The sequence below is a fragment of the Choristoneura fumiferana genome, chromosome 12 (genome assembly GCF_025370935.1).
Source record: "Choristoneura fumiferana chromosome 12, NRCan_CFum_1, whole genome shotgun sequence".
Taxonomy (NCBI): domain Eukaryota; kingdom Metazoa; phylum Arthropoda; class Insecta; order Lepidoptera; family Tortricidae; genus Choristoneura; species Choristoneura fumiferana.
Genome location: NC_133483.1, coordinates 3,262,557 through 3,284,271, shown reverse-complemented (window position 1 = coordinate 3,284,271; position 21,715 = coordinate 3,262,557). Strand labels below are relative to the sequence as shown.

At 41.2% G+C, this 21,715-nt stretch overlaps 1 protein-coding gene and 1 long non-coding RNA gene across 2 annotated transcripts in view; one reads left to right on the top strand and one right to left on the bottom strand.

The window, feature by feature from the left end:
* The window catches only part of LOC141433143 (uncharacterized), a 228,072-nt gene that overhangs the window by 90,612 nt on the left and 115,745 nt on the right, over positions 1-21,715 (bottom strand). The gene's annotated exons all lie outside the window — the stretch shown is intronic.
* On the top strand, positions 10,662-15,576 carry LOC141433122 (uncharacterized). The gene is made up of 2 exons (XM_074094968.1): positions 10,662-12,976; positions 14,130-15,576. The coding sequence occupies exons 1-2, from the start codon at positions 11,084-11,086 to the stop codon at positions 14,166-14,168; spliced, it is 1,932 nt and encodes a 643-aa protein (XP_073951069.1). The 5' UTR covers positions 10,662-11,083; the 3' UTR covers positions 14,169-15,576.

Below are 21,715 nucleotides of genomic sequence, written 5' to 3'. Positions count from 1 at the left end.
CAAATGGATATATCAAAGTCGAAAAACTCACAATGTTACAGAAAAATTAAATTACAACCAAATGTTTTTCATTCTGTTATTGCCTAAATAAAACCATCTCGCGTTTCGTAATTTATGTTAACCGCCATTAAATCTATAATAATGAAAACGTGGACAGCTTGCCAAGCCCACTCAAAGCTTTCAGAACTGGTTTTTTCCGTTTTTGAAAAATCACCAATACGTGAGTAACATGCTGATTTGGCTATGTAATCGTGACGCTTAACTTTCAAATACCTAATAAAAATCAGCCAGATGAGGCCTGAGCCCAGTTTCATATAAAGTCCAAGCAAATATTATAAGTGAGTTTTAATCATCATCATCATCAGCCGGAAGACGTCTACCGTTGAACAAAGGCCTCCCCCTTAGAACGCCACAATGAACGACAACACACCACTCGCTAAATGGGAGGCCTACAACGCTCCGTCTTCCGCGATGAGGTTGTTTGAATTTCCTGATATAGCCTGGGAGGCCACTGCGAAATTTGAAAATCGAAATTTGTGCCTCACCATCCCATTCGCTCTCGAATTAAGTACATCGCCGTGAGTGGGACAGCACGATCGAACTTTGTAATGTAAAGCCTGGCCCTGTAATACCTACTACGAAGTGCAAAATTCTAACTTCGCATTTTGCCGTCCCGCTGAAACTAATAAATATTATTTAACACGAGAGTGAGAATGACAGTACGACACAAATTTCGATTTTCGAATTTCCTAGCGAGCTCAATGCTCCAACCGCATCGGTTCGAAGCTCCTATATCGCCAATCACAGTGCCCTACAACAGAGCATCTGGTTGAAGCATCTCGCTTATTAATACTTTAGCTTTCCGACTTTCTCATTTATCTTCTTCAATATTTTTTTTGTTAATGTAATATTGTTAAAATATAGATCTGATCAATAAAGGGTAAGTATTAATTTGATAAGAGTAATCCCATTCAAAAGCTTTTATTTTAATGTGTGTTTTTTTGCTCAGCAAGCAAAATATGGAACGAGCTATGTTCGGAGTTTCTCCGAAACATAGAATCCGCAACGAGACTATCCAACACACAACTAAGGTTATCGACATAGCTCAGAGAATTAGCAAGTTGAAGTGGCAGTGGGCTGGTCATATCTGTCGCAGAACCGACAACCGCTGGAGTAAAAGAGTTCTTGAATGGAGACCGCGTCTTGGCAAACGTAGCGTGGGACGCCCTCCCGCGAGGTGGAGTGTCGATCTGCGAAAGGCTGCTGGTAGAAGCTGGATGCGTCTAGCCGAAGACAGGGCGCAATGACGCTCATTGGAGGAGGCCTATGTCCAGCAGTGAACTGCTATAGGCTGATGATGATAATGATGATGATTTAATGTGCCTCGTAAAACAATGAAACAAATAATATTTTATGAGTCAATCTTGTAAGTTTGCAAAATTTCGTGACTCTGAGCCCAGCGGTTGAGATTTTGAGATTTTATCCCAATCTCGTGGAAAAACGGGATAAAATCTCTAAATCTCATTCCGCTGGGTTGTCATGAAAATTAGCTCAGTTCTTTTTAGTGCAGCTTCAATGCACACCACGATATAATTTTTGGGAATTCCAACGGATTTTTTTTGCAGACTAATTTGCGGATATCATCTTAATACACATAGGTACATATCTGTAAATTTCAGCTGTCTTTATATTACAGTTCTTGAAATACCTCCGACGAACAGACAAACGGACAATAAACCACAGTAAATAAGGTTCCGTTTGTCACAGTTTGTGTAGAAAATTCTAATAAAGAATATACCTACAATTAATTTACATACAATTTTGCAATGTAAAACGACGAAAAGCACTGACTATTTGCTAGCACATTCAGGATATAATTAGCATGAAGCAAAATCAAACAAGGCTGGAAAAATAAATTCCAATTTTGATTAAAAAAGTTTGACGACTGACGATGAACTTTTTTAATAAAAACCGGAATATCGTGCAGTTCAGATGAATAGTTTAAACGTTTTTAATTAGAAAGAGTTAATGCAGCACTACGGATCATAACACAACTTATAATGGAAGCAGCCATTACGATGTTTATAATTAGTTTCGGTTAAAATAAAATGCACCAGAAAAAAACAATAACGAATTTACATTCACAATTTTGTTTACATTAACTAATTCACTACGCACACTTTTATTAAATTAAAAATACATTTTCCTTTCACAGATAGGATTGTACTCGTATTGCAGCTATTTTTCGTTTACACTGTTTGTTTTGTTTTATTGTATATTTATTATTAAAGCAGTAAGTAATTTTTATTTTCGGGCCTCTGGGTTTTGGCATAATATCAGTGTTTGCTCCTATGAGCAATGTTGACCTCCGAGCCATGGTTTCGATCCGCGGTTGGGCGGGGACTTCGTCGACATAATCTATACGTACTAGTACACAGAACAGGGGCCTTATTAACGAAAATACAAACTGAAATATGGATGCACAGAAAAAACCCAGAAAAAGAGACCAGTGCTGGGAAACGAACCCAGGACCTCAGCATCCGTTCAGAAAATTTTACTGACATGTGTGGTGCATGGGAGAAATTTGTGTCTAGAGTGGTGGTGTTTGGGTTATAGCACGCAGCACGGAATGCTGAGGACCTGGGTTCGATTCCCAGCTCTGGTCTCTTTATCTGGGTTTTTTCTGTACATCCATGTTTCACTTTGTGTTTTCGTTGGATTTCACGGGATGACCGTAAAAGTAACAAATTTGGAGTTGAAATAAAAAATGCAAAAATACTCCAAAAACCAATCTTATGGGGCCTTATTGCCTATCGAGGCGCGCAATCGGCTTAAGCCGACCAAAAAACGTTTTATGTCCACGCAATAAGGGCGAAAAAGACATCTTCCCGTCGGTAAACGTCGTTTCGCGTCGGCCGAGCCGATCGAGGTCTTTTACGCTCTTATTGCGTGGACATAAGAGTTTTTCACTTCTCATGGTCTTAAAATGGTTCTTTAGTCTCTGCATAATGGGACTAATGCTCCTTTTTGTTCTCTAGGGATTAAAGTATTTTTTTTTTTAATTTACGTTGGAAACCCCTAAACAGCCAACACGGTGTCACGGTGTTCGTGAATGGAGGATTTCTAGGCGTGAAAATAACCTCAAAAATGACAACTCTGCAAGACAACTCTGCAAAAATATTTTAAAAAAACACGATTTAATTTCGTGAAACACAATTAATGATTACGAATATCTATTCAATTATATTAAGGATAGATTAATCTTATTATGCATAGTCAAATTAGTTTTAAAATAGTTTTCAATTTTGAAACTGTTGGCTAAATATGCAAGCGTCACTTCATGAAAAGAAAAAACCGCACAACAATATTTTTTTGCTATTTAAATTTTGAACAGATGGCCTGTTCAATAGTCGAGTGTACGTTTTTAAAAAGTAATATTGTAATTTTGAACAAAACACGTTTTTTTCCTCGCATTCAAAGTGAAAAGTAGAGTGTTTAACGCGAGACTAAACAACCATAATGACACTCGAACTATAGCCACCCTCGCTCTGCTCGGATGGCTAAACATCTCGCGTCATTATGGCTTGTTTTAGTCCCTTGTTGAACAATCTTCTATTTTGATCGGCTAAAGCTGATTCTGCGTCGATAGGTTTGGGAAGACCCTAACGCTTTTTACATTTGCGGTCGCGATCAAATGACAGATTTCCCATACAAAAACTGTCATTTTATTACGATCGCGAGCGTCAGAAACGTTAGGCAATACGGCCTCAGGACATTTACCTTATGTTTTTCCTTATGTGTCATCATCAGACTCTGACTTTCGCCAGCTAAGAGTAAGGAAGAAACGCGATTGTGTAAAAGTAAGACCTTTCCAACGTAACGAATGTGGTCAAATGAAGCTGTGTGGAATTCGATGCCGAATCGCGAATAGTAGAAACGGGATTGTATAAAAATAATGACTGTGAAGAATAACGAATGTGATCAAATGCAATTATGTGTTGTAATTCATATGGTGTAGCAATGCGAATAGTAAGAAACGGAATGGTATAAAAATACTGACTGTGAAGAATAACGAATGTGATCAAATGCAATTATGTGTTGTAATTCATATGGTGTAGAAATGCGAATAGTAAGAAACGGAATGGTATAAAAATACTGACTGTGAAGAATAACGAATGTGATCAAATGCATATGTGCAGCATTAATATTGTGCAGAATCGCTACTAGGAAGAAACAATAATGGCATAAACGTCAAATATTCCCTCTTCTGGATGTATTCATCTATATATTCACTTCATAAATCTTCCTTTTAGAATCAGAAATGATGATATCCGCAGTAGAACTAAGGTTACCGACATAGCCCGAAGAATTGCGAAACTGAAGTGGCAATGGGCGGGGCACATTGCTCGCAGGACTGATGGCCGATGGGGTCAAAAGGTTCTCGAATGGCGTCCGCGGACCGGGAGACGAGCTGTCGGTAGGCCTCCAACAAGATGGAGCGACGACCTGGTTAAGATCGCGGGATCGCGGTGGATGCGAAAAGCACAAGACCGGTCTGAGTGGAGAGCCTTAGGGGAGGCCTATGTCCAGCAGTGGACGTCTTTCGGCTGACATGATGATGATGATGATGATGATGATGAAATCTTCCTAAGATTGTTTTTTTTTTAATCTTTTCGTATTTTTTATTTCAATTCCAAATTTTTACTTTTACGGTCATCCCGTAAAACCTAAATTGAAAATACAAACTGAAATATAGATGCACAGAAAAACCAGAAAAATAAGACCATCACTGGGAATCGAACCCAGGTCCTCGGTATTCCGTACCGCGTGCTATACCGCTACACCACTGATGGTCAACGGTACCGACACGAATTTCCCCTATGCACCTCATATCTCAGCTTGTTTGTTTCTTATTTAGCCACTTAAGCAGTGACGCTAGTAAATCTTCCTTTCAATATTTAAAAATCAGTCACCCCATTTTGCTTATTTTTAAACTGAAACATAACCCAAATGCTTCAATATTGTGGCAACAATAGCTTTGTTCCGTTAGCTCCACTATTCTAAGTGTATTTGAGCAGGAAGACTCAAATCACCTTTATCTTTTGTGTTTTTAAAAATTCCTTTATCGGCGCATGCAAAGAACAGCTTAAAAAGGTATATTTAAATTCCTGTCCTTTGTGGGTTCCGCTCACTAAAAGACCGAGCGTCGCAGAAGTAACCGTTTTAACCTTTGTTTTGACATAACTAGTATGGTATATGGTATGGTATGGTAGTTTTGAAGTGCCCCATGATATTTATTTTACATTTATTTATATACAAACATTGTAAGTTAAATACCTAATGTGCAATAAGTAGTACATAGATATTGCCTGTGGTATTTAACTGAAAAAAAAAACATCTAAATCGGTATATTTGTTTGAGAGATACGGTGCGACAGACAGATATTGGCGTCAAACTTATAACTCCTGTTAAGTCATCATCATCATCCCAGCCTATATACGTCCCACTGTTGGGCACAGGCCTCCTCTCAGAACAAGAGGGCTTGGGCCATAGCTCCCGCGCGGGCCCAGTGCGGATTGGGAACTGTTAAGTATTAAGGGTAAAAAAACAAACAAACCAATAACATTTGCTCACTCGTGATTGCTACCGACGAATTGCATTGGCCCAGTTAACACTTAAACGCATCAATATTCCGTTTGCCTTTAATCTGTCCGCTATAATCCAGTTGATTTAATTAATACCGGGAAAATAAAAGCAAGCCGCTTCTGATTTTAATAATACATCAATTTATAAGCGGTCTGTGGTGGGAATAATTCCGGTCGCCCCTTTCGATGATGGCGGAGGGGCGGCGATGAAACAGTCGTACATTAATACAGGAATCTGTATACAGTGTGTTACCGGCAGCCATGCTTTTTTTAAGGGACGTTAAAATAATGTATTTCTGTAACTTAACCATGACATTAATTTAATTAATGAACTAGAATTCAGACTTTGTTAACTTTCTAACAAAATTATAATTGCCAGCAATGTACAGCAAAGCAAATTGTCAAATAAGTGTAAAGCACAGCCGACAGATACTTTGATTATTACAGTTAGTGTTTTTTAACAAAAAGTTTTACTTCCAAAGAATCAAGTAATATATTATAAACATTGACTACTGAAGGATTAAATTTAGTAGTTAATCTTTTATGAAATGTGTGTGTATTTTTAGGATTCCGTAGTCCAACCCGTTTCACCATGTCTGTCGGTCGGCAACTACGGAGCCCTATATTGAGCATGGCCCGACATGCTCTTGACCGGTTTTTTTATTAACATAAACAGCCTTATTTTTTATAAGACAGCATTCATACAAGGACATACGACATTTCTTTCGTTCAATTCATCCATGCCATCTTGCTTTACAATCAGCAAAAAAGCTTGTATCAAAAATTAAAAACTAATAAAAGCTTTTTGTTTTGTTATTTTTATTCTACATAACGTTTGTATTGGCAAATGTAATAAAATAGAGAACATGAGGGTACTTAAATTACGGGTGACACTCTTTCCCGGCCCGAATAACACCGACATGGAAATACCGGTAACTTCCGCTGCTGCGAGTCAAATCACTCAGTTTAGTCAGTACTATCACTGTGCAAAGCGGCTTGCTTTCTTAACGAAGTGCAGCATCCGGCCAAAAAATGGCCTTAACAAGTATGACTACGGCCCTGTTTTTTGTATACGCGCCCATAGAAACTGACAGGAGCTTCTATGGGCGTGTACACGAAAAACAGGGTCGGTATTTCCATCCCGGTATTATCCGGGCCGGGAAAGAGTGTCACCCTAAATTACTATTTCTGAATGATCATTTTGATATTTGGCTAGCTTAAACGCAAATCTATTGTCAACGAGAAACTTCGCGACTCAGAAAACCGGTTGGATTATAACATATATTGTGCCACATAAAAAATTCGCGCGATTTAAAAATGAAAGCTCATAACATGAATTACTCGTACATTCTGCACACGGTGAGTTAAATACGCAGCGGAACCCGTCTTAATAATGTTTTATTACTGCTTTTAGAGCTAACTTTTACAGCCACATTTCTTGATGATGTCATTTTAAATATTCCAGGGTTTCAACTGGTACAACCAGCACCAATATCTGACACAACAAAACGTGCATAAATATCTGATATGACTTTGTTTCTAAAGCTGGTAGGAGGTGTCAGATATTTTTGTACGCTTCCTTCAGGGTACAGGCGATCTTAGACCCTGTTCAGACGGAGCGTTTTTCGCGCGAGGGCACTGTACTACCTTGGGAACGCGCGAGTTTCAACGCGCGAGTGCCCTCGCGTGTAAAATGCTACGTCTGGACAGGGTCTTATTGCTTAAAAATGTTTAGGTTTATAGAAATTTATTATTAACATAGATGATCTTCACTTCCGTGATAAAATCATTTAACTTAGAACAATTTGATGGATGTTCGTCGCCGCATTCATTGAACATAAGTAATTAATAAATCTCACAAACAATCACAAAGTAGGTAACGTACACACTTCACGCAATTGTAGCAATTTGAGATGAGGAATTAAGTATCAGCGATGATAATGTTTTGATGTAGCCGTGGTGGCCTAGTGGTTTGACCTATCGCCTCTCAAGCAGAGGGTCGTGGGTTCAAACCCCGGCTCGCACCTCTGAGTTTTTCGAAATTCATTTGCAATTTACCACGAGCTTTGCGGTGAAGGAAAACATCGTGAGGAAACCTGCACAAACCTGCGAAGCAATTCAATGGTGCGTGTGAAGTTCCCAATCCGCACTGGGCCCGCGTGGGAACTATGGCCCAAGCCCTCTTGTTCTGAGAGGAGGCCTCTGCCCTGCAGTGGGACGTATATAGGCTGGAATGATGGAATGATGATGATAATGTTTTGCTAACTGTGGTTTAAATGCACGAAATGAGCTTACATTTTTGTTATGCGAGGGTATTTTATTATAAAAACGAGCTCCTTCATTACTGAGCATCGTTTTACCGTATTTCGTTGTTTACGCAAAACGTAACATCGTAGGTCGGGTCGTGTAGAAGTCACTTTACGGGAATGTGTGATGGACCCTTAAATCATTTTTATTGTTTTTGACAGCCTATGTACGTCAATGGACCGGTCACTCATTCGACCGGGCAGTCATTCAAAAGCACTGAGAGACGGTGGACGTCTATAGCGATCTCGGGGTCAGAGCGGAGCTCTCAGTGTCAAATCGTGTCATTAAGTAATCTAAGATCATCTGAATCATATTTATAGATATAAACAGTTGTACGGTATCAGTATCGCGATAATATAGTGGTGAACGTAATCGCAGTTTGATTTCATCGTCATAACCTCAACCCTTCACACGACACCGGCGGCAGCTAGCTACAGGAGGCGGCAGCTGTCCAGACCGATCCCAGGGGCTCGGGAGAGGGTCTGCCTTCACATCGGCATCATCAGCGACGACCAAGGCGCGGCCTGCACATCGAACCCGCGAGGCCAGCGGTTTGGTCTAAGTATAAGCGACGCAGGGTGCGCACGCACATCTAATCAAAATCAACCCACCGGCAGTTCTCAGGGCGAGAATTGCCAACATTTTTGGTGGAACCCATGAGGGGAGCAGAACGTTAGAAGAACGTTAGAGAAGAATCAGCACGATAACGTACGTCGCAGGGCGCGTGTACTTCATTATCATCTCGGCACGGCGGGCGCCGCGCGCGCATACTTCACATCATATTATCATAATATTGATTAATAATATTAAGACTTTAAATTCAGTGCGCGTTAAGTCATTTTCGCAGTGAGTGAAAGTGCGGTTTAAATAGTGCAATAGGTATTGACACTCGAAATATTCATCATTGGAAGAAATTTCGCCGCCATCTTGTTGCGAGTAGCAAACAAGCAAGCAAGTCATCACACAAATCAACGGAGAACGGACGGAACGGAACTCGGCAAGTCAATCACATTCTCATTCATTCATTCAAAGACTTTAAGTGTTCTTTATTTTTATAAATTGTCATTCACTTCACTCCGATCAATTCGGACGACTTGCGAGTTGCATTATCTATGGTCAGATGAGCGCATAACTGACTCATTCATTCGTTCATTTGTGGCAAATGTCATTTATTTATCAACATAATCAACAATCGTTATCTGAAATCAATAATCTTATCATTATCACGTTATCAGTTAATCATTACGGCATAAGTAAACAAATGCTGTTTTAGTGAGGTTTAAGTTTAAATACAGTTGTGTTTAATTTAATCAAACAGTGAGTTTTGTTGTTGATATCGCGCGTCGATTGTTGTTAAAGTTAACTTTAAGTAGGTAGTTTAATACAAGTGTGGCACAGGGTGTGACTATTGTTATTCAGTGTAAGCATTTATCGTATGTCATTGAATTCAGAGGTTATTTACTTGATTTAAACACATCAAGTACTTCATTCATTTAAGTCAATATGCCTCCTAAAATTCATGCCAAGATTCAATTTATGTCGAAATATCGCATGCTGTCAGATTTCGCTAGTACAATAAGCGAAGCCCAAGGTACATCAGCGGTGGCAGTAGCTAAACGTAATTTCGGTTCATATTATAATCAGTTCGTACTAGCATACGAGGCGTTGCTTGGTCTTTCGTCAGAGGAGATTCCTGAGGGAGAAATGGAACAAATTCATGCACAGTTTAGTGAAATCAATAAGTTACTTGTCAGGTTGGAGCAGGCATCGGAGGGCAGGGGGTCCGCAGACGAGCCTAGGATACGTCATCATAGCCAGGTAATGGCAAAGTTGCCTTCCATTGAACTGCCTAAGTTTAGCGGCAGGCCAATGGAGTGGATGTCATTCTTCGATCTCTTTCAATCCTTGGTCCATTCACGGGACATTTCAGATTCGGAGAAGCATTTTTATTTGCGAGCATCATTGTCAGGTGAAGCTTTGTCGCTCATACGTCAGCTACCGATGGATGGTCAAAATTATTCAGTGGCACTGAAATTGCTCACAGATAGGTATCAGAACCACAGGGTGCTGGTCGATACATACTTGTCACAGATCACCAACCTACCGGTCATTAACAATGTTGAGAGGTTAAGGTCAGATTTCTATGATCCTCTCCGAGAATCTATTCAGGCACTGGAAAAGCTTAAACAACCAATTAATGAATGGTCATATTTAATTGTGTTTTTAATCATACAGAAGCTGCCAACATTGATCAGGTCAGCATTCGAACAGCGGTATGGGACGTGTCATCAGGTTCTACCCAGTGTTCAGCAACTGCTCGAGGTACTCGACGAGCAATGCAGGGTGCAACTCGCCGTGTCACCAACACCAGAAGCGGCTTCAGGGAGAAGCTACCACCGGCCACCACCACGACGAGGACGGCAGGGTGCGTCCACCTCGGAGGCACGTGGCAGGCCAGCACGCGGAGTGCACCAAGTTCATCAGGTGAATTCTATTTCATCATGTTCATTTTGTAGTGGGGACCACTCATTATATAGATGCGCAGTGTTTCTAAGTATGTCACCAGTAGCACGCAAGGCGTGGGCGAAACGTAGTGGTCACTGTTTTAAGTGCTTGAGGTTGCACTATGCTAGGGACTGCAGTCAACGGAATTGGTGTCTGCACTGCAAGTCTCCTGAGCACAACTCACTCATTTGTAATGCAGGGCAGCTCCTAAGGCTAGGGAATCACCTGAAAGGGACCAACCTGTGGTGTCAACATCAGGTCACGGTAGGCAATCGCCCAAGCGTCAGTCACCGGGCAGGCAACCCCAGCATCATGCACAAGGCGTGGGCCAGGGTGGCTACCCACTTGTGTGTGCACCTCAACCGAGCCAGGGCGGCCACTCAGATGTACCAGTGACTCAACCACTGTACCAGGAAGCTCCATCAGCTCAGGCGATGGCAGCTTACCGGCCAAGGCTTCCGGTAGGGGCAAGGGCACAGTGGGCTCAGTCTGAGTACCAGGCACTTAGGTATGGGCAGCGGATCAGCCCCATTCCTCCACAATCACCACCATCTCCTCAATGAGATGCTACCACTGTTGGTGTGACACAGTCATTACCAGTCACCATTTGTCCCACGGCGGTAGTAATGGTGAAATCAGGTGATGGCAATTATTTTAAGGTTAGGGCCTTACTCGACACCGGGGCGAGTGTCTCAGTAATTAAACAGTCAATAGTTCAAAGGTTAAAATTACACCAACAGTCTAATGGTAATAATATTTATGGAATTGGTCAGCAAAGGGTAAAGGTACCTGGTTCAATAGTCAAATTAATAATCAAACCTGTAGGTAAACAGGTACCCATCATTAGTACAATAGCTTCAGTCATGTATTCACTAACGGGAAACATTCCATCATATGACACTCAGCTCAAAGATCAATTACGGTTGTCACATATCATATTAGCTGATGGCAAGTTTGACAAAGCCTCAGATGTGGACATCATTTTAGGTACTGACATATTAAATTATGTACTCGATGGTTCAAAGATTTCCACTCACGTTCCAGGAATAGCAGCCTACGGGACATGCTTTGGGCATGTCGTCATGGGTTCATTGACCTCGACTCACCAGTCAGCGGTGACGTCATCACAGTCAGCGGGTACGTCCGTGGAGGACTACGGCCTGCACGCCACTAGACTCGAGGAGGTGCTCGAGCGGTTTTGGAAGGTCGAGGAGCCGCCTTCGAAGCCTGCAGTTCATCCAGATCACATGGAATGCGAAAGGTTGTACATTTCCACTACTCAACGTCTGCCTGACGGCAAATACATAGTCAGGTTACCGTTACTTTCAACACGGTCATCATTAGGCGAATCAAGGTCGCTTGCAATGAAAAGGTTGCGAGCTTTGGAGAGAAAAATGTCTAAGGACGCACTTTTCGCCTCCAAGTATAAAGATTTCATGAGAGAGTACGAAACTCTCGGTCATATGTCAAAATCGGATTTTCAATTTAACTCAGAACATTTTGTCATACCGCATCACGGTATCTTTAAACGAGGCACCGATAAAATCAGAGTTGTATTCGACGGATCAGGGCGATCGTCCACAGGTGTGTCACTCAATCAATGCCTTCACTCTGGGCAACCTCTTCAAAATGATATCACTAAAATCATTTTAAATTTTCGACGTCATCAAGTGGTATTCACTACTGACATCAAAATGATGTTTCGTCAAACATTTGTTCACCCAGATGATAGGAAATATCAATTAATCCTCTGGAGGGAGGATCCGTCACACGATGTTCAGGTATATGAATTAAATACTAATACCTACGGGCTAAGGTCAAGTCCATTCATAGCTATACGGACGGTGTTGCTACTAGCGGACGATTGGGAGGTGTCGCATCCGAATTCACACGCAGCACACGTCATGCGACGAGATATCTTCGTTGATGATATCCTCACAGGAGCAGACTCCGTAGCAGAGGCTCAACAGCTCAAGCAAGAGCTCATAGCGCTCACCGGGAGCGCAGGTTATGAGTTACGTAAATGGTCGTCCAATAGTAGGGAGCTATTGCGAGACTTACCGGAGGAGTATTGCGAGTTGCCACACTCATTTGATACTGAGGATAAAAGTTTCATCAAGGTATTAGGTGTTCAATGGGATCCGGTGTCAGACTCGATGGCATATCAAATCAACGTGCCACTTGGTCACCCACCTACGAAACGTAGCGTGCTCAGTACAATCGCACGTTTGTACGACCCGTGTGGTTATTGCGCACCAGTCATATTTCGATTCAAAGTATTCTTACAGTCATTATTCTCGGATGGGCTCAACTGGGACGAGCCGATCAATCAAACTCAAATCACTCAGTGGGACGAACTTACGCAGGATCTCAATCATTTGTCTCATTTACAGATTCCTCGGTGTGTCTCACTACCGAGCGCCGTTTCATACTCATTGCACGGTTTCGGCGACGCCTCGGAGCTGGGATACGCGGCGAGCGTCTATCTACGGACGGTGGATGCGTCAGGACATGTCAAGGTCAGCTTAGTCATTGCTAAATCACGCGTCGCGTCACATAAAACCAAGCAGACGATTCCAAAATTGGAACTCAGTGCATCTCACCTGGTATGCAAACTGCTTAATCACGTCGCAGATTCGTACGACGACTCTGTTCAGTTAGAGACTATCAATGCTTGGTCAGATAGCAGTATTGTTTTGTCATGGCTCAAGGCCAAACCTCACATGTTACAAACATTTGAATGTAACAGGGTACAGGACATTCAACAGTCCAAACGTCACATCACATGGCGTCATGTCAGATCAGAGCGTAATCCGTCAGATGTCGCTTCACGCGGAATGTCCGCAAGGGAATTAATTCAATTCAAATTGTGGTGGTCACCTGATTGGTTGTTGCGGGAGGAATCCCAGTGGCCACAGTTACCAGTCACTATACCTCAAGAGTTACCAGGTTTCAAGAAATTAGTTCATTTAGTCACGCCAGTAGAGTCGTGGGAAGACGCACTCTTATCACGTGTCAGTTCATATAGCAAACTAATCAATGTCAGTGCATTCATACTTAGATTTTGTAAAAATATCAAGTTGCCGAGGGAGCAAAGGAATCTTCAGTCTACACTGTCATTGGACGAGATTCGCGCAGCTACTAAACATTGGATAGGTAAAGTTCAATTAGACGCTTTCAAGGAGGAAATTGTTATGGTCAAACAAGGAAAGCTGGTCTGTAAATCATTGCAGAAGCTTAGCGTTTTCGTCGATGACGAAAACATGCTGCGTGTCGGCGGACGACTACGTAAATCAGCTCTACCATATGGAGCAAAGCATCCATATCTCATACCTAAGGATCATAAATGGGGTCAGTTACTCATCGAATACTATCACAGGTCATATTGTCATGCAGCGACGAACGCGCTCATTGCTATAATCCGGAGGGAATATTGGTTTCCGTCACTCCGGCGTCAAGTTTCAAGGGTTATCAGGAAATGTTTAGTTTGTTTCAGATTCAATTCATCGGTTCAACCGCCATTCATGGCAGATTTACCGGCTGACCGAGTCACGGCAGCACGGCCTTTCTCAGGCGTTGCGACAGACTTCGCAGGCCCATATTTAGTTAAGAGTAGTTTATTAAGGAATGCTAAATCAGTCAAAGCTTACCTATGTGTGTTTGTCTGTTTAGGAACCAAGGCGGTTCATCTCGAGGTGGTTTCAGCATTGACGATCGAGGCATTCATCGCGTCGTTCACCAGGTTTGTCAGCCGACGAGGGCTGCCTTCACTCGTCCGATCGGATCGAGGTACTAATTTTGTTGGCTCTAATTCTTACCTGCGTGATGTCAATCAGTTTCTGGTCAATAATGAGACTGTACTCAAAGGGGAATTTGCTCGTCAAAATATTCGCTGGGAATTCAACCCAGCAGGAGCTCCTCACATGTCGGGTTTGGTAGAGTCAGCTGTCAAGCATGCCAAGCTTTTACTCAAACGAGAGGCTGGAGACACTATCTTCACGTTTGAGGAACTATCAACTCTATTTTCAAAAATAGAGTCCATATTGAATTCAAGGCCGTTAGTTCCTATGAGTGAGGATCCGTCAGATCTCGAAGTGCTCACACCGGGGCACTTTCTCATTGGTCAACCATTAGTAGCTCTACCAGAACCACATTGGAAGGACACTAAGACGTCGAGGTTATCACGTTTTCAGGTTATTCAAAAAATGTATCAATCAATCTGGTCAAGGTGGCATATTGAGTATCTCAATAATTTACAAGCGCGTAATAAATGGTATTCTCAAGTCAATAACCTCGAACTGAATGATCTGGTTCTCATTAAGGATGAGAACTCACCTCCATTACAATGGAGGCGTGGTAGAGTCATTGAAGTGTATAAGGGAACTGACCAGATTGTCAGGTCAGTTAAATTAAAAACTCAAGGTGGCGAACTCATACGCCCAGTAGTCAAACTGTGTAAATTGCCTATTGAATATAACGTAGGTCAGTCATAATCATATATTTATTGGTAGGGCACCAATTGATATTGTTGTAATTTATAATCATCTGTACATTATTATGTAGACCCTCAGTCTAATGGATATTGTTTATTTCATGTGTATAATGTATGGATCATTCAACTCTTAGGATAAGTCATAGTCAATTGTATACCTACATTTTCAGGATAGGTAGAGCGTTTATTCATGTGCTACACCTAAGTGTCATAGGTTGTCAGCTGTTTATCAGTAGATCATAAGTCAATATTATTGTAAGTAGAGTCAATAGTGCTTGCAAGTGTTCAGTCCATCTTTCGCCTGGCCCTGGCAGGAAATGTTTACGCAAAACGTAACATCGTAGGTCGGGTCGTGTAGAAGTCACTTTACGGGAATGTGTGATGGACCCTTAAATCATTTTTATTGTTTTTGACAGCCTATGTATGTCAATGGACCGGTCACTCATTCGACCGGGCAGTCATTCAAAAGCACTGAGAGACGGTGGACGTCTATAGCGATCTCGGGGTCAGAGCGGAGCTCTCAGTGTCAAATCGTGTCATTAAGTAATCTAAGATCATCTGAATCATATTTATAGATATAAACAGTTGTACGGTATCAGTAACGCGATAATATAGTGGTGAACGTAATCGCAGTTTGATTTCATCGTCATAACCTCAACCCTTCACACGACACCGGCGGCAGCTAGCTACAGGAGGCGGCAGCTGTCCAGACCGATCCCAGGGGCTTGGGAGAGGGTCTGACTTCACATCGGCATCATCACCGACGACCAAGGCGCGGCCTGCACATCGAACCCGCGAGGCCAGCGGTTTGGTCTAAGTATAAGCGACGCAGGGTGCGCACGCACATCTAATCAAAATCAACCCACCGGCAGTTCTCAGGGCGAGAATTGCCAACATTCGTTCTATATGTTTCGTTGAGATAATAAAACAAATACAAAATATCTCGCATTCGTTTTTAACATACACAAACATCACATCTCTATTCCCAAATGGAGTAGGCAGAGCACACGAAACGTTACCGCTTCGGAGCCACTTTTAGCAATTTTAGGTTTTAAGGCAGTTGTCTCACCGCCGGCGAGGAAACGATTGGCTATCGACTATTTTTTCGCTCAAGAAACGTACAAAAGATACAATACAATACAATACAATACAATACAAAGACTCTTTATTGTACACCAGACATAGTAAGCGATACAGAAAACAAATAAGATATAAGATCCTGTGTGAGTAAAAGAGACATATATTAATAGTTGATCGCTGGCGGTTCACACTGCCGGCGAGAACTCGCTCTTACGTCATTTGTCGCAGCGACAAGAGCTATAAGACTCGCTGAGCTATAAAACTAGCTCAACGATACTCGCTCAGCGCTGTTAGCTTGGCGGCCGCCCGGCTCGAGCGAGTAGAGTGAGTAATCGCCCGTCGTGCTCGAACACTCGCTTCTCACTGCTCGCCCATCGTTTCTAGTTACTCGCTCTGCTCGCTTCTCGCTCATCGTTGGCGGTGGGACAAGTGCCTTAGTTAGACAAAAACGGTACAATAGTGACAGGTTGCTAGCCTGTCGTCTACGGTATACCTTAACCTTTATCCTCAGTCGCCTCTTACGACATCCACGGAAGAAATGGAGAGGTGTTATTCTAACCCAACACCACACGGGATTAGTTTTTAACATCGTCTATAACAACTCTATTTCAACGAATCGCCTGACATTCATAAAAACTAGACTACTCATTTTACAACAGAACTTGAACCCTCATTCCGCTATTCAGCTTTAAATATGCTTGGAATATCTCGCCAACTTTGCAGCGGCGGCGCTATCTGCCGAGTTGTTATCGAACCCGTGTCGTACTCAAATATGACTAAAGTTATTATCAGAAATAGTTATGTAGGTACGCCGAACTTGAACGGCGTACATCAAAAACATAAAGGTTTATAGCAGTCATTCGCTCCTCACCCCGCTTGCCACTTCACTTATCCCTATCACTCAGGCTCCGGTTCTGGTTCCCGATCCGTTTTCGGTTCCGATTCCGTTTCTGGTTCCGATAAACTAAATTGTAAATATCTGGTTCCGCTTTCGGTTCCGATAAAACCACATCCGTTACATCCCTGATAGTAATATATATAGGTACAGATTATTAGCTTTAGGATACAGAGAAAAACAACTGTTTCCCGATCTGCTCGAGCTCTACCTCAAAACAGACGCCATTTTAAAGTTACAGCTACAAAATTGAAGTTACCTCAAAGTTACAGCTACAAACTTATCCGCTTCTAATTACTTGCCACTATCCGATCTGACAGCTAAAGTGTTGCGGGTGCCGCGAGCCTATTAGGATGCCATCTTGAGGACAGGTAATTCACCCCTTTACCCTGAAAGGGTACATGAGTAGGCCCACTAAGTACTCTTGGGACTCGAAAGGTTTTAGTGGGATAAGATCTTGAAATTTTGAAGATGCTAAACGGTTTGTTAGTGTTGTATTTCAGAGGAATCTGTAGGTAGTGGCTAGTGTTTCAAAAAGTACCTTATTAGTTCGTCAATTAAGTTGACAGACAATTTAGACACGTATTTTTTCGATTTACTGTCATTCGGTGCAAATTGAAAATCGACCACTGAATTGACCATTTTGAATTGGACCAAAATGAATATCAACCAATGAGAATTTTATCAAAATGTAATTGTGCTGATAAATATGGACAACCCAATTTATTTTTGTTGTAAATTAAAAGGAGCAAAATTAAATAAGCAATGAGTGAATGCTATCGAAATCAGGTCTTAACTTAATATGTAGGCCCTAATCAAATGTTTTTCTGTGGAACATTTTTACATTTTTTTTTTTTTTTTTTTTTATGGCGAAATTTAATATTTAATTTAATTTTCACAATTACTTAGTTATACAGCCGAGATTTTTTGGATAAAAATCAACAAAAAAATGTTGTTTTGCTACGACATTCCGAACCAATCCAATTTACTCAGATGGCAAAAAGACTCTGGGTGCAATTTTAAATTAAACCGAGTGCTTTGCCAATGAGCGTCATTCGTATCGATACAGCACAAAAGTCATGAACACGAATGTGCCTCTTTGAAATATAGAAAAATGTATCCTATAACAAATGTATAAGGATAGTTTTTCCGTACTTCGAATGTTATCCGATTTATTGCTCATGCCGAGAATAAACTGGAAGAGGAGTTTAGAACCCCGAAGCGTTCGAAACTTCCTCCCGAAAATGAAATGAAAACCTTGCTTATATGGAACACAATCTGGTTTTTGTTACGACTTCTTGGTAGCGGAAACGCTTCTCTACTAATACTACAAAAGTGGTTAAAAAAAAGCTCACGGCGTGTTCTTCTTACGCTTCCCTACGCTCACATTGTAACCCACGCCACTCGCTCTGTCTGACCCGTCTTATACAACTATCGCATAAAATACTTTACTGCCAGATCTAATGGTTTACACGAGCGCAAGCGCTGGTAAAGTTTTGCAAGCGATGTAGCTTTATAGACGCCTGAGATTTGGTGCGCTGTGCCGGATCACTGTCTAATTAAGAACTTTTGCATGACAAGCAACCATGGCGCAATGCCAGCGACGAGCTTCCTTGAGATATTCTATGTAGGGTTGTAATGGAATCTAACCCCGATCTAAACTGCAAAACGTCTATGAAAAATAGTACATCCGCCTCCGAATCGCTACCGCATATTTTTAAAGGAGTTGTGCAGTCGCTTGCCTTAATATCTAACACGAGCGTGCAAAAATATCTGACACGTCCTACTTACCGGCTTTGATGCACACTTTGTGGTGTTTGTTAAGTGGCAAGAAGCGTTTCAAATTGAGGATTAAGTGGCAAGACCGCGTTTCAAACTCTGAGGTCCTACGTCGTTCTGGAATGCATGGCATAGAAGCTCTCTTGATGCAGCGGCAGCTTGGATGGAGCGGGCATGTCCTTCGAATGGATGACCCGCTTGCCTAAAGCTGTATTCTACTCTAAGTTGGCGGAAGGCAATTTAAGGATGTGCTCAAACGACATGTGAATGCCTGCGCTATCGATCCTGAGTGTTGGGAGGAACTTGCTGCAAAGCGGTCATCTTGGCGATCTACCACCTCGAAAGGCATTAAATTATTTGAGGAGGAGCGTCTTACGTCGTTAGACGTAAAACGCCAGCTACGAGTACGTATAGAAAGACCTAAGTCCTCCTACACGTATACCTACAACTCAGCTGGGCAACTGTACAGTCGCGCGTGTAGGAGAGCCAGCCATATAAGAGCCCATAATAGGCGTCTTAATTCATAGGGTATTTTTCTTTTTTTGGGGTCGCCGTCATCTTAACCGATGAGGAGGACTAATATGTGTCAGATATTGGTGCTGTTGACTTACTTACAGAATTAATGTTCCAATTTTGAGAAAGTCCCGAAGAAACTCCCGAGAAGTTTCCATAAATTCCAGGGACGACAACTTGAAGAAAAAAGCTAATGGCTTAGTTATTTATTCAAAGACCTTGAATGGAGGAGGCCATTAATATTTGAGGAGGTAAGTATTCCTTAATTAGAGCTAGCCATTCATTTAATCTTGATGGCTATTAACAACTTTTTTCTTGAGGCTGCGTCATAAATATCCCCGATAACACCGTTAGGCTAGGTCTTTCGTTATTTTATTAACCCCCGACGCAAAAAGAGGGGTGTTGTAAGTTTGACTGCTATTTGTCTGTCTGTCAGTTGCACCGTAGCTCTTAAACCGGTAAACCGATTTGAATGCGGTTTTTTTATTTGTAAGCAGGTTCTCTAGCGATGGTTCTTAGACATGTTTAATCAAAATCGGTTCAGCCGTTTTTAAGATATTGAAGTTTGAAGTGGCAATGTCGGGGTTTTCCAACATTTTGTTGGTTAGGTTAAGTTGGGTATGACAATACGATATCTGGTAGTGAAATTCTGGTGGTCGTCGCTGCAGGACGGACTCTTCAACGGTTCCACTTGAAACTTGGTACGGATACGTACGTAATACGAATTACAATGCAAGTGCAGTCAACAAAAAGTACAATGAGCAAAAAAGTTTGCATTAAAAGTGAAAATTGCAATAAAAACTAACACAATAATTTAATTAAAGTTTTAGTTATTTTAATTTAATGGTAGTTTCCATATATTTTTTATTTTCTTAATGTTTCTTAATAAATTTATAACAGTACCATGATTTGGCGACTAATATTCAAGAAGCAGAACACTTGAGCAAGTCCGCCATATTTCATAAGGTTTTCAACGTCTAGCTACGGAAGGAGCTCGGTTGAAGATGGCAAGGTTCCAAATGTGCCGTCACGGCTCAGATAACAAGCTCTTGTGGAACTGTCATCGTATCGAGTTACGTAGCGTCCCTGCATCGACTTAAAGATACTAGATTTTAGCTCCGGCTTTGCTCGCGTTAACCATTACAATAGATCTTGCACTTAAAACAACAACTTTGCCAAGTTTCATGACACCAAGGGCTCCGTACAAATTTTTAGGTAGGTATGTGTTAGGTTAGCCCCTCTCGAAAGCAAAATGTCGTTTTTTGGGGACATATAAATGAGATTTTCAAACTTTATTCTATGTGTTATTGAGAAAAGGGCCTGGACAGACTGATATACAGAGAGATGGATGGATATTTTGACATAACCCTAAATATTCTCTTTGTGGAATATCTTAACCAAAAGTGACGGAAACTAGACGCTCCATTCAGTAGACAGGCTCGAGATAACTCGATAGACAGGCAATTAGTTACCTAAAGAGATATTATATGTCATTCTCAGCACAATAAATTTATGTTAGTTGTTTGTAAATTTAGCTCATTATATCGTGAGAGACGGTTCATGATCGTTACATAATATAATAGGTGATGGAAATAATTAATATTACTTTAAACTTCGACATGTGTCATTAGTATCCTAACCAACGAATATTATAAATGCGTATGTGAGTATGTTTGTTACGTTTTTACGTGGAGATAGATTGAGAGCGCGAGAAAATATAATAGTTTTTATCCCGTTGCGTGATAAACTAGCTAGTGTTAAAATAGTCAGGGTGTGGCGGGAAATGTTGTGATTGCAGAATCTTCGTTTTTAATGTTTCACCTTCAAGTAGCCTTCAACGGTCGAACCAGTAATAATCAAAATTCAAAATGGCTGACTAATTGAAAATGTCTTCGGTATCGTTGTACGAGAGAGTGGCTAACCATTTTTTCACAATAGATTTTACCGTGTACGTGACTTTAATCACAGACCCTATACACAACATTGTACACAAACGGATGTGCAAAAAATGCTGTTTATAACAAAAATTACCGTTAAGATGATAAATAAATAACAAATAATCAACTTATATCAAATCAAAGAAAGGTCTACTTTAATAGCGTTATTAGTGACGAAACTGGTGAGTGGTTAACACTAGCTAGTGTATAGTATAATAATACAATTAAAAGTATTAATTACATGTTTTGTTGTCCTAGTTGTCGCTCGCGACTCCATCTGAAGATAATTCGTTTATTCGTTCTGACCATCTCAAACTACGACTATCTCCATATTATATTTATTCTAAACCTGTTTAGCAGTTTAAGCATGAAGAAGAAACAGACAAAAAGACAGACAAACAAAGTTACTTTCTTAATTGAATATTTGTAAAATTATAATAATGCCACTTTTATACAGTTTATTGAATAAGGTTTGCGGAGGTCCATATCAATGAACTAAAAACAATAACTTTATTTCAGTGCTACTTATGTCATGGGTGCTGACGGGCGGCGGTGATTGCTT

What these genes read in the sequence shown, in the direction of transcription:
- LOC141433122 (XM_074094968.1), top strand. Translation starts at nt 11,084, where the DNA reads ATGGTGAAATCAGGTGATGGCAATTATTTTAAGGTTAGGGCCTTACTC. An exon ending in ATGCGTCAGGACATGTCAAG is followed by an intron (nt 12,977 to 14,129) that starts GTCAGCTTAGTC and finishes TTGTCTGTTTAG; the next exon opens with GAACCAAGGCGGTTCATCTC.